The sequence below is a fragment of the Episyrphus balteatus genome, chromosome 2, assembly GCF_945859705.1.
Source record: "Episyrphus balteatus chromosome 2, idEpiBalt1.1, whole genome shotgun sequence".
In the NCBI taxonomy this organism is placed as follows: Eukaryota; Metazoa; Arthropoda; class Insecta; order Diptera; family Syrphidae; genus Episyrphus; species Episyrphus balteatus.
Window position 1 is genome coordinate 50,352,850 of NC_079135.1, and position 14,659 is coordinate 50,367,508.

At 28.6% G+C, this 14,659-nt stretch overlaps 1 protein-coding gene across 1 annotated transcript in view; it reads left to right on the forward strand.

The window, feature by feature from the left end:
- Positions 1-11,926, forward strand: part of LOC129908397 (G-protein coupled receptor dmsr-1-like) — a 200,698-nt gene extending 188,772 nt beyond the window's left edge. Inside the window, exon 5 of the mRNA XM_055984855.1 lies at positions 11,019-11,926. Coding sequence (XP_055840830.1) covers positions 11,019-11,233 — 215 coding nt within the window. The 3' untranslated portion in view covers positions 11,234-11,926. The remainder of the gene's footprint in view (positions 1-11,018) is intronic.
- The last annotated feature ends 2,733 nt before the right edge of the window (positions 11,927-14,659 follow it).

The following is a 14,659-nucleotide window of genomic DNA, read 5'->3' on the forward strand; positions in this document are numbered from 1 at the left end:
AATCTGGGTTTTTTTCATCCACATCGACATATTTCTCAAATTTGAAAAAGAAGGTAATTTTTCATGCCAAAATAGCTAAAAAAAAATGCTAAAAAAAAGGACAGGCAAAACAAAGAATCCCCTATTTACCAATTTGATCAATAAATTTGTATTTTTGGTATAAATCTTCTAGAGTCTCCTGTTTGTAAAGTCTCCATAATTATAATGAATCATCAACTTCATAATTTTTTCCTCACATGCATCATTTTCTTCAACAAAAAAAAGAAAAAAATCGTAAATAATGAATCATTTTACGCCTTTGATATGTCAGCAACAGCACCTTGAGAGATATACATACTACTACACACATCCTTCATTGTGACATAAAACGTAAATAATATTCCTGTGTTTCTTCTTGAGTCTTTCCTTCCATGCAAAAATGGAACGAAAAGAAAATTATTTGAATCGAATATCTTTCTAGATGATACGAAAGGGAATCATTATGTGTCAGCAGCGATGCCAACTGAGGCATAGTTATGCCTTTTAGGCATAATTTTATTAGCAAAGGCATTGAGGCTTATTTTTTGCCAAAAAGGCATAATTTTTTTCACTCCAATCTTGATTTATATTTTAAAAGTTTCAAATAATGTTATTAAATTTTGATAAAAAAAAAGACTTAAAATTATTATTTTATAATTATAACTTTTAAATAAAGGTTGTTCGACATTTTCTTACTAGAATTTCATTTTACCATTTATAACTCTTGGTAATGTTTAATTTTTGAAGAATTTTGTCCTCACTAATCAATTTAATTAAGAAAGAATCTGCAAAAAATTCGATTATTCCTTATTGGTGAAAAAAATTGTCGTTAATTTCTTCCAATTATGTAAAGCAATATTTGAATTTCCTTGAAAAATTTCTCTCGAAGAAAATTAGTTGCTGTTTCGTGACAAATAATGTATGTATAAATTAATTAATTAAACATTTCGTTTTGCGTTCTTGCACTTTTTGTGTATAATTTTTCACAACACAAACTAATAAATCTAAATTGAGGCATAATTTATTTGAAAAGGCATAATTTTTTTCAAGTGAGGAATAATTTTGAATGAATGGGTTGGCAACGCTGTGTGTCAGACACTAGATAGACACATACACAGACTCACACATACAAACACACAATGAAACTTTTTGTTCACAAGATCCAACTGTTAAGGACATTATATATTGAATGTTTCTTCCGTTTGGAGAAATGTGATGTTATAAGAAATTGATGAGGAAGACATTTTGTAAATTACTCATGCACATAAGTATTTGTCATTTTATATGGATGGAGATTATATGAATAACTTTTTGTTTTCTTCTTTTTTTTCTTTCATTTTTACTTTTTCTTTGCTTTTGTTGAAAGGATGTTTTTTTTGTGTTGTTATTTTATGCTTAAATGAAATTGTATGAGTAAATAACCATACAAACCACAAGGGAATACTTAATTGAGTGTTTGCCTCGTATGTTTTTAATGTGAGATAACACTCAATTTCTATTATTTTTATGTAAGCTTCTTTTGGAAGAATGAAATGAAGACGACTTACAAGCTTGAGGCTCATAAGTCAGAAACTCAAACATTGTTAACCGTCAAGGCATTCATACTAATCGCTGATAAATATAAAAAATCAGCTTTTTAATACCAAATCAACAAAAATAAAAGTTCCTTATTTGTATCAAAAGAAATTGGTTGAAATTCCTTGCAAGTATTTCGAGAACAATTAAATTTTGAATTATTTTAAAATGATTATCATCGGAACAGAAGTGCATTAAAAGATCTTAAAACAATACTACAATGAGTTTGGTCAGACTACCTGGACTTGTAATAAATTAATTAATGGTACCCTTTTTTGTCACTTGTTTGTAAAGTCTACGATAATTTTTTTACAGAAAATTTTGAGTAGCCGGTCTTTTAAAAATTTTAACTCGCATGGAATTTTCTGCTTGAAGTAAGCGGAAAATCTGAAATGATTAAAAACAATAGGTTTGGCTGGATTTGCGGAAAATTCGTCGAAAACAATTCGTCTAATTACAATTCATCGAAAAAACAATTCACTGAACAACAATTCCTCGAATGACAATTCGTCGAATGACAATTCGTCGAACACAAATCATCAAATGACAAATTCATCGAATAAATTATTAAAAATCACCACAATGACGTGCCATATCTTTTTGTAAAGCTAGAAAATTTGTACTTTTATTTTACATTTAAATAAAAATGTTTTAACATTTTTTTTTTCAAATTTTGAAAATATTTCTAAGTCCAAAAATATAAAAAAAATATTTTAAGTCCAAAAATATTAAAAAATTATTCTAAGTCTTAATATGTGAAAAAATTTTCTTAGTCGTGAAATAGAAATTTTTTTAATATTTTTGGACTAAGAAATTTTTTTTGACATTTCGGGACTTAAAAAAATTTTTCATAATTTTAGGACTTAGAAAAATTTTTCACATTAGGGACTTAGGACAAATTTTGAAATTTTTTTAAATTTCCTCAAACATTTTTATTTAAATGCAAACTAAAAGAAAAGGTTACTAGCTTTACAAAAAGGTATAGCACGTCTTTGTGATGGCAACAGTTGATTTTTAATAATTTATTCGATGAATTGTCATTCACTAAATTGTTTTCGACAAATTGTCATACGAGGAATTATCATTCGAAGAATTTGGAATTGGTTTTACAGAAAAATGCATAAGGCAATATTTGTAGATAATTTTATGACGAACAGATTTTCCATAGACCCCTATTGACCTCCGAGCAACAGGTCACGAGAGATATGCGAAAAACAGATTTTCGTGACCTTTTGACCTCTATAACTTCTAACGCGGACGCGATATCAATGTCGATTTTTCACATCTTCATAACAACGCCGTAACGAAGGTCTATACCAAAATCGAGCCCAGTAGGAATTTTTCCGCAGATAAAACCTAAGATTACTGGACTATTCTTGGGTTGGGGTCAAAATTCTGCCGGGGTCAAAATTCTTTTGTCAAAATTCTGCTTTCAAAATTCTGCTTTACAAAATTCTGCTTTCAAAATTCTGCTTTTCAAAATTCTGTTTTTTCAAAATTCTGTTTTTCAAAATTCTGCTTTTCATAATTCTGCTTTTCAAAATTCTGCAAAAAATTAAAAAAGGGTTTGGAAAATGTTAAAAAGCGCGCGCTTTTTAACATTTTCTAAACCCTTTTTTAATTTTTTGCAGAATTCTGTAAAATCATCTTTTTGAAAAATTATCTGCTTATTTGATTACTTACCTACATAATTTGTCATTTTTGTTTTATAAATGAATAAATTTGAAAATATTAAGAAAAGGTTTTTAATATTAAACATTTCCGAAAATAACTAAAAATTTATTAATTTATCAAATAAAGATGAATATTCAAAAATTTGAATAAGAAAAGGAATATACAACATCGGTTCCAATTAGTATAGGTACATATTTTATTTGAAAGAAAGTCAGTATACGCATTTCAAAAAATATTTGCGACACTTAAATAAAAAAATTACATTAATGAGGTGTATTTTTCTTTAGCCAGCGCATATGCTATAAAAAAAAAAAACAGAATAAGCAGAATTTTTTTGTTCAAATATAATGCTGGCAGAATTTTGAAAAGCAGAATTTTAAAAAGCATAATTTTGAAAAACAGAATAGACAAAAAGCAGAATTTTGAAAAACAGAATTTTCGCTGAAAAAGCAGAATTTTGGAAAGCAGAATTTTGAAGCCAGAATTTTGACCCGATCCCCTATTATTTAAATGCAAAATTAAAGTAAAAGTTACTGGCTTTACAAGAAGATATGGCACGTCATTGTGGTTGCAACCTATGATTTTTAATAATTTATTCCATGAATTTGTCATTCGATGAATTGCTTTCGACAAATTGTCATTCGAAGAATTGTTATTCGAAGAATTGTTTTTCGATTAATTGTTTTCGACTAAAGGCTATTCGACGAATTGTCATTCGATGAATTGTGTTCGATGAATTGCCATTCGATGAATTGTCATCGAATGAATTGTTATTCGACGAATTGTCATTCGAGGAATTGTTGTTCGGTGAATTGTTTTTTCGATGATTTGTGTTCGATGAATTTGTAATTCGACGAATTGTTTTCGATGAATTTTCCGGTGACCGTTTGGCTGACCTCCAAATTTGTAGCTTTCCATTGGATTTTATAGCCTCAACAGTTTTTTTTTTTTTTTTGCTCAAAAAACCACTAAAATATCACTGAAGTTAGTGAACGAAAATAGGAAAGTTTTAATTTATTTTAATTTCCAAAATGGTAGCTAATTAATTGTTAATTTGCTCCGCAAAATTTTATGTTGTAGCTCGCCCGAATAATTCAATTATTTCAATTTTATGTTTAAAAAATGACTTCCGGTTTGCTCAGACCAGTAGAAACATTTTAAAGGAATAACCTTTTCAATTTTTTTTATTTTGTCAAGGTTTTGTTAATTGAATTAAGCTCAAAAACGAGCTTTCAAAATAAAAAAAAATGCGGATAATTCAATTTTTTTCTTTTGCAGTAATTTAAACGTAACCTAGACTCAGATGAAACACGAAAACCTGAATTTGGTATCTCGATCAATTTGTTTGTTATTAAAGATTCCGCTAAAATAAAGTGCACTTTTCAAACTTCAAATTGAAATGTATTGAAAGGAGCTCTCCAAAATTAATTTTTGCGCAACAAATCTTTTTTTGCAAAGCTAAAATTTCACGAAAAGCGAAAAATATTAAAATAAATGTTTATTAATTTTGACCATTACATTATGAGGTTTCGTCTTATTTTAGCGGAATTTTGAAATACAAAAAAACTGTTGATGCTATAAAAAACCAAATTTGTGGGATTGAAAAGCATTTAAAAAGCTACAAATTTGGAGGTCAGTCAAACCTTTTGTTTTTGACTATTTCAGATTTTGCCCGCTAAATTCAGATTTATTTTGTCGGAAAATTCAATAACTCAAAAATCATGAGAACTACAAATTTTTGGTTATTGCATAACAAATTTCCGACTCATTTATTTTTATTACCTATATGTATAAGACTTATAATGCTTCCTAATTTTTTTGGAAACAATTCTTACCAACCAAACCTTTCATTTACTATGGTTACAAATTGTAAGCAATTTTTACCATAAAACCGGGTATGAGCATTTTGTTTCAATGAATCCTCAGGTGTCTTAAAATATTTCAAATGCCTAAGCTAACAAAATGTTTCTAAAACCTTTGTTATGGAATATCCAAAAACTGTAATTTCTTTGTCTATATGAATAAAGGCACCTCTAATTGGAAAAATAACTTCCTTATTTTGTTGCCAGAAAATAGTTTTGTCTCTTAATCTTTACACCACACCGTCTAGAAATGCCTTGGTTACACTTAACTCGTTTATGTATTATAACAAATGTAAAGTGTAGTATTTTGTGGTGCAAAGTGTTTCAATCTCATAGTTACTCACAAAAAACAAAACTCCAGCAACCACACTCTTTGACATAAATTTACATCAAAATTCTAACCACAATGACTTTTCTGTCAACCATAGAAGTAGACTTAAATAGATTTTCAAAGCTAAAAGTGCGGCAAACGAAAACCACTTATATGGGTGTTGTTGTGTAAGTAAAGTAGGTACCTTTTTCCATACTCTTTTTTAGTTGGCACTTTGCCAAACAATAGAAATAGTTTTTTGGTTCCGTTTTATTTTTGGTTGAGTCTCTTATACTCTATTCATGAATAAATGGCAACCCCCAAGCCCATGGTTTAGTTTAAGTATTATATGAATATGAAAAAGTTATGAGACTAGATATACACACACCAGCTTACATTTTGTACTTACGCCTAATTTTTGTTATATTTTTTTATGTTAACGTTTTGGTCACAATGTGATGAGAATTAATAACCAAAAAGAGTTTTTTGAGGAAAACAAACGGTTCAAGGCTTTTTATCTTCGGATGAAAAGGCTTTATTGTAATCCTAAACACCTTTTATCATGATATGTGGATTTTTTATTTCAATTAAGACAGCAAAATAAATCTACTTGGGTAGGGTGGAAGTAAACCAAAAAAAAAAAAACAAAGCAATCATATTGGCAACAAATCTTTGTTACGTGGAATTTGCCTGCTTGATGCGGGCAAATTGTGAGGATAATTTACAATATAGAAGGATTATATTAAGGGATGGCTCAGTTGGAGCTTAATTGAAACGTACAACCAACCGGTTTCCTGGTTTTTTGTTGATGTTGATTAGAGTTTTTGAGCGTTTAATATACCCTTTAAGGGTCGTAGTGAATCTTGGTAAGTGACTCATTTAGGAAAAATTGTGCTGTTTTGATACTGTAACATCTGAGAATGAGAACCTGTGGGTAGTTAAAAAGGGTTTTAAACGCTGTTAGTTTTATGATGAAGAATATTTTAAAACAAACCCAGTCAAGAGGTACCTATAAGTTGGAAGCAGTTACTCCTACAAACCAGATTCATTCTCCTAATAATAGCGGAATAATGTACTAATCGCCGTTACTGTTTTATCCTAAGCTGAAGCACTACTACTAATTACACACATACATGTTAGTTCATCCTAATAAGAAAAAACTTAAACGGTATAATATTTATAGTGATTTTCTTGCACTTGTAAAATGATTATTTTTTGCGCCATCTTGAATTATATTTTTTGTAAATATCTTACTTTCTTTTGCTCTAAAATTCACATTTTTATCAAAGCTCCAATTGGATTGATTAAAAAAAGGGGATAAACATATTCTAGGTTTTAACAATTTAATTAATAGGCTGTTGATTATGTAGTTTAGAAAGGAACTAAGACGTTCACGGGTTTTTATTGCTAGGGGTGCAAAAGCCCCCTTTTTGGTTTTTTCAATATACCTCGTAAACCAAGCAAAATTTTGATATATTGCATATATAACTTTTTGTAGAGAATTAAATTTCCTATTGGAATAATGTTTTTTAGAAATTTAAAAAAAAAAATTTCCATACCGAAATAGTCGAAACGATCATAAAAAAAATATCAAATAATCGATTTTTTGGGTTTTTTTTTGCTTTTTTACTTGTACATTTTTTTTGGGTTGAGATAGACATAAACGTTGCTCCAAAGAAAAAAAGAACATTAAATTTCCTTCAAAATGCTGTACTCGCTGTACATTGAAAATTAACCGAAGTATGGCCATTTTAATCTAGCTTTTTTTTTCGCATTTTTATTTTTACTCAAGTAAAACAGAAACATTTGAGGGGAAAGTACGATAACTTAAGCACCAAGAACCGATAATGAGATTCTGTAGAGGGGTTAAATACAATCAATGTTTACTATGGGAGGGGGGGTCAATGTCCCCGCGTTTTGGCGGGAGGGGCAATTTTCTATAAAAAATACTTAAAATAAAAAAAAAATTATTAAAAAACAACGGCAACACCTACAGTTTTGATTGATACTTTTTCCAAAAGCTAGAATTATAAACTTAATATTAATTTTAAAATGAAGTTATTTTAATCAAAAAATCAATTTTTAAAAAACATTATTCCAATAGGAAATTTAATTCTCTACAAAAAGTTATATGTGCAATATATCAAAATTTTGCTTGGTTTACGAGGTATATTGAAAAAACCAAAAAGGGGGCTTTTGCACCCCTATCTTCAGTTTTCACCCTCTCATTTAATAGCACTCCGCGGTTTTATCTTCTTTTATAACCCATTGAACGATTCCTGCAATAAAAACCCGTGAACGTCTTAGTTCCTTATTACCCTGTTTTTTTCGCAATAATCAATAGCCTATAATTAAACGCTTCCATTTCATTGAACTATCTCTCTCCACAAAAGTCAAAAGTTCCTTACCTACAATTTTTGTTCCTTTAAATCTAAAGTATAAACACAAAAGTACCTACCTTATTAACTGCTCAAGTGTTTTTTCTCTAACAATCGGTAACAATCTTTTGAATTTTGTTGGAGTGTTTTTCTTTGAAAAAATTAAATTTCAATTGTTTCTTTGATAACATTATTCAGTTAAAATGAAAAAAAAAAAAACATAAAAGCACTTTCCCAAACCAAACAAACAAAAAGGTAATTATTGCGTATCTACAGAAAATAATAAAAAGAAAATATTTGGATTTATAATTTATTTACTTTCAAGCCTTCCTTATTTCCAAGAAATTCTTGAATTGAACTCTGATTTTAATTGAAACAAAACATGTAAGATTATTAATTACAACAAGAAAAGAAAGAAAGAAATGATTCCAAAATATTATGTACAAATGTGTTTGCGTCATAACAATGGGGCATCAGCTGTGGTAGGTTACCCTATATGGGGTTGTGCTTAGAAGCAATAAAAAAGATGATAAAAAATAATATTGTGGAATGAAAATGGCAGACTATTAGGTAGGTAGGGTAGGGACTAATTAAGCTTTTGTGAATTTTCCTGTTTGCCTGGTAAAAAATAGGAATATTACCCACTCAAAACAAATTAAAACCACATTAATTTATTCCGGATGTATCTACGATTATTTCTAAAGTTGCAATTTATTTATAAAAGCCGATTAACATAAGCTGATATAAAATTAAATATATTTTTCAATTAAATTGTTGTTATTATTTATATACAATAGGCACAGATAAGCACTTTTGTATGCATCATCTCCAACCAATGTTAAACTTACACAAAATAAACATATCAGTTACTCAATCTCTCAGTAGCTACATAAAATAAAGAAGATTTTGCCAAGAAAAATTTTCTAAATTGAGAAATTATTAGAATTCTATCTCTATTTTACTTGGAAATCTTCCAAATAGCTTGCCTCAGACTTAATAATCAGAAATTTTGTGTTCTCTATAAAGAAGTTAATTTATTTTTAAAACAAATTGAAATAAAATATTGGATTAGAGAATAGAATCTATTTCTTAAAGTCCACAAATAGTAATGGAATTTTTATTAACGACAACGTTTACCGCGCTACTCACACTTAAAAAAATGTAGACGCATTAATGTTTAAAAGTTTGAGCCTAAAATAAGTTTGGGTCACTATGGTGTATACGTACTTTTAATTACTTTGCAATTTCAAATACAAATAAAACTCAAATCCTTTTTACATGACCGACTTTTCTTTAGCAACAGATGCAAAGTCTCCAACATAAGCCAATTCTATGCCCCCCGTTCGGTCGGGAGGGTCCATTGGATATGTTATAAGTTGGAATAAGTTATTTGAAAAAATTTACATTTCTAGATCTGATGGGAATAATCTCTAACGGTTAAATATAAAAGAGATATGTGCGTTCAGAATGAAAGTTTAAAAATTGGTTTAGGATTTAGCAATATATTGTCTTGTGATCAAATGGACTTATGGCATTATAGCTTTGAACCTTTTCAAGTATTCAAGAAAGTCAAATTTCTTAATCAAGAAAAAAGGAAATTTTATCTTAGAGCTAAAAGTTTTTTTTTTATGTGACACTCCTGGAAAATCAATACAAGAACAAGGAGGGATGGCAACACAACGACTAAGCAATCATGTATACTGGCCAGTTTTCGAGAAACAAAACTTCAACGGTATATATCCGAACTTTTTCAAAAAAAAAAAACTAAAAATTCAGTTGGTCAGATAATTACGTGAACATAATTTAAGCGGGTAAATTCCAAAAATACTTTTAATCCTTTTAAACAAACCTATAAAAATTACAAAAAAAAAATCATCTGCATTCAATTTTAGCTAATCCATCCATCCATTTAGGTCTTAGTATACACACGGACGAACAGATGAACTGACGCAATGCTCAGACCGGTGAACAATATGAACTAATAATCATTTTTAGCAAAAAACAAAACCGACTTCCATGGATCAAAACTGGGTTTTATGGTTTTTAAAATAGTTCCTATGGCTTAAAGTTAACGAAATTGAAATGGGACCACACTGCAGCCACCAGCTTTCCAATACAAAAAGAATTATCAAAATTGGTTCACTCAGTCCAAAGTTATACGGTAACAAACATAAAAAAAAAAAAAAAAAATACAGACGAATTGAATACCTCCTCCTTTTTGGAAGTCGGTAAAAATAAAAATAGTCGATGTGTAAGAAAAATGCTTTGCACAAAACTAAAATTTTTTAAAATTTATTTTTGAGAAGATTCTTTTGATTTTATTTTTAATTGATTTTCTTACTCCACGAGTTCTTTATAAAATTTCCAAATTAAAACCACCTGTCAAAATATTTTCAACAAAACCATAATTTGTAATTTTCCACTAAGCATCAAGGTTTTTCCCCACAGACTCTACTCTTATATCCACTGAAATAAAAACAATGAAATTTTAAGCTTGAGAGCATTTTTTTGTTATCTTCAAATCGTTAAACGTTCAAGGAAGCCATTTTAATTAAATCCTTTCATAGCAATTTCCTTTTACAAAGAATTTTTTCCAGCAAACAAACAAAAGTATAAAAAAAAATCCGAAAAGGCAAAGGCCAAATAAAACGAGGCCGACTATCCCCAAACCTTTCTCTATACAAACATATATAACCTTAGTATAAAAGAGTTTCAAACCAAAGTTAATTGCAAAAAAACTTTTCACACTTGGCCGCCGAAACTCGTCTGCTTTTTTTTATGAAATCATTCTCATCCCCTGTTTGTGGGGTAAAGTAGAAAACTAGGAAAGGTCCTTTTTATCTCTTTGTGAATTGTCAAACACACCCACAAAGTGGAAAACTCTTTTTAAATTATCACATTTTATTCTAGTTGTTCATTTGCATAAAAATTATATTCGTTAATTTATTTGAAGCCAACAGACAAACAAATTACAAAAAAACACTCTCCCAACCACATACTGACATACCTAACCTAGAGATAGGAATGTATCCTCTGTATTAACCTTAATGAACCGTTTTGTGGTTAGTTGATAACTTTTTATCTCATTATAATTATTCCTGTGGTAGATTTATGTATTTAAAATAATACCAATAATTTGATTTATTCCAGAATATTTCATTATAATTTTTTTAAATATTCTTTTATCGGTTTTAATTACAGGTGAGGTGATGGACATTTTGGCCTTAATTAATTCCGGCATCAACTTTATCCTGTATTGTGCTATGAGCCGGCAATTCCGCACAACATTTGTTTTGCTATTTCGTCCGAAATTCCTCGACAAATGGCTGCCGGTTGCACAGGACGATGATAATGGCCGGACGGATATGGGTCACGATAATAATGGTCACACACAAACACAAGTCTCGCATGTGTAGCATAAACAGCGATGTTGCTACCTCGAGGATACCAGTCAAAAGTCGTCTGCATCGAAATTTAAAATTCTAGAATGTTTCATTTGCAATTTGAAACGAAATTCACACCAGCATCCGAATGAGAAACAGCAGCAGTATCAGAATACAACGAAACCAGAATGTTCCTTATTGTAGGTTAGCAACGCAAAGCTTATTTTACTAATACATATTATATAAAATACATATATAAAATAATAATCTATTTTTTTAAATTAAATTTAAACTATAAATTATAAATTATCTCTTGGGTTTCATACTAAAATATAAACAAAAATCGAGTATTTATAATTTTGAAGGATAAAAATTATAAAGTGAAAATTTATTTTTGTCAGAAATGCATAAATTTTGTATTTATAAATAATTTAAAAAAAAATGTAATATAGAAATGAAAAGGTTTTACATAAAAAAAAATATTTAGATTTTATAAAAACAAAAACGAAACAAAAAATAAACAAAATTATAAATACCAGGGATGTGATACGAATGCGGTATGTCATTTATAAATAATTAATAATAATAATCTATGATAAATACATATAAATTTTATAAACTTTTTAGAATTAAAACAAACACACAACAAGAACTATATAGGAATTAAGTTTTAGGCATAAAGAAATTGATTTATCTGGTAGTTATTTGACAGGAATTGTTAAACATTATAAAGGTTTTTGCATTAACCATTTCAGTTAAATAGTTTAAAACTATAATTTTAAATATTTTTTTTATAAGTCATAATTATAATGCATAGGTTTTTAATATTTATATTTGATGTTAATTTATAAGAAACTAAAATTTTGTCTTCCCTTGATCAAACATTTTTTGATAATATTGGTCCATTAAAGATTTTCTAAGAAATCAAAATATAAAATTCCAAAAACCGTTCAAAACTAAATTCACTTAAATCTAGATCCAAATTTAAACTAACAAAATGGGCGAATATCTGCAAGTTTTTTTTAATGAAAATTTAAACAACTGAACAATATTTCTGAATCAAAATGCCATAATCTTTATGGTTCTTCTGATTACCTTAATATTGTATACTTGCTCAAGATATACACTAGAGTGACCGCAAGAAATCGATTTTCGAAATTTGGTATATTATACACGTGTATGTAACTTTTATAAATATTATTTTTTAAGAACTCTTCGAAGTAAACACAAATTCGTGTTTTTTTTTTTTCATTTCCTTGGAACGATTTAATCGACTTCGTGTGAATATTAAATTTATCAATAAAAAGATCTCAATTTATTACCGAATTCCATACATTGCCTACTAATTGACTGGACTCTCTAAATTATTGTTAATTTTCAGAATACTTTGGGAAATTGTTTGGAACTATCAATCGGATCTAGCAATTTGTTAGTTTCATTATAGTGTTCACTTATTTTTCAAGAAGAAGATAGACATTTTCATTCGAAATATGTTCCTGTTTCAAGATATTTCAAATGTAGTATCTACTCTACATATTTTCTTATGTTATCGGAATTCATCATTAAAAAGTTCACCAGAATGTTGGCAGCTGTTATACCTTTTCGCATAAAGAAATCAAAATTAACTGGCACTAGTTACTAATAGTTCTAATAGTTTTATGAAATGGATCCCAGGAAGATGCTTCTTTTTTTCGTGGTACGTTTTGACAGGATATTTCTATTGAATTCTTTCTGAAGAGAAATGTATCTTACCTAGATCTATGGTCGAACTACGGCATACGTACGTTAACGTATTGACGCTTGATGTCTCTATCATTTTCTTCTGATTAAATAGAGAGAGAAATGGTCAAAACGTTAACGAACGTATGCCGTAGTTCGACCCCTGATTCTTGGAGCTTAGTAATTGCCTTTCAAATAGATATTCTCAAACAAATTATGTTTATTACTCCTCTTAAAAATGAAATAAATTTAATATTATTTTGCAATTGTGGCCGAGAAATAACCTCCTTTTGTGATATTTCATTCAGATTAAGCTAGAAAAATTCTGCTTTAAAGTCAAACGCATTTTAAACATAAACAAAATAGATGCCTAAAAAAATATAAATTCAAAAAATACATAAATTCTGTCTCCCAACAAGATACAGCTCACCCAGTCTCACTTTGCGTGTGTTATTTTTTTTTTTTTAATTATTTTTGCGATTTAGGAGCTGCTAACTAAGTTATGTAAAAAATTGCAATCAAAGTGAAAAAATGAGTCTCGCAATTATGTCTGTTCAAATTCATTTTTTAATTTAAAAATAACGATATTTTTAATGTACCCATTTTGGAAAAGTTTGGTTTTCTCAAAAACTGCTTACCTATACGATTTTGATTAAAAAGTCGAAGTATTGAAAAGAAGTAAGTTTGAAGACAAAGGGCCTTACTAATAATCAAACGCTAATGTCGACTATTAGCTAACCAGAAGGTTAGAACAAAATGCTGAGCTTTTACAAAATGCTACCAATAAACAATTTAACCCTTTCACTAAATTAGTCTTGAGTTTTCTGTTTTTGAGAAAAATATTATCTAATTTATATCCTAGCGGCTTATATCGTCGCCGTTCAATGAAAACTCCCTAAGTCCATTTCGTCTTCAATTACATTTTCCAAGTTAGGGCTCAATTATAGCTATCAGTAAAATCCATCAGTAAAAATTCTGTTTTGCTATTTTGAATACTAATTTTTGCAAAATATTGATGAAATAAATTAAAAACACATTTTCACTAACTTTTTGAAAAAGAAGCAATGCATTTGGTGTTATATTTTAGTCACAAATTCATTTTATAAATTTTACTGATGAAATTTTATTTTACTGAACAGTAAAATTTATAAAATGGATTTTATTTATTTATTTTATTATTGTTATTTATTTATTTTTGAAAGAAATAGTTGAAATATGCTCCCAACTTATTTCATCAATATTTTGCTCAAAATAAAAGTTTAAAATATTCAAAATAGCTAAACAAAATTTTTACTGATGGATTTTACTGATAGCTATAACAGAGCCCTTAACCAATAACGGGAGCATTATTTTTCAATTATAACAAAACAATTACCGAAATGTTAACGAACACGTAGATTGAACAATTTTTGGATTTTTAATATTAGATAACCAATTTCTAACGCGATTTCTCAAAAAGTGAAAAAAGGACTTGAACGACGACGATATGAACAAAAGTTTTCGTAAAATATAAATTCGAATTAGGTTCAAATCCGGGTGTAGTTGCGATAGTTTTTTTTTTATTGTTTTTTTTTTTTTTTAATTGGGTTTTTTTATTTGTTTATTATTTTTCACAAGAATATTCGGTTGTGATAAATACAGGGTGTCCCAAAAGTAATGGATCAAACGAAATATGCTGATAGGCCAACTTTAGGGCTCTCAGAATTTAGTAACTTGTTCATCCCAAATCCTTACGGTTTT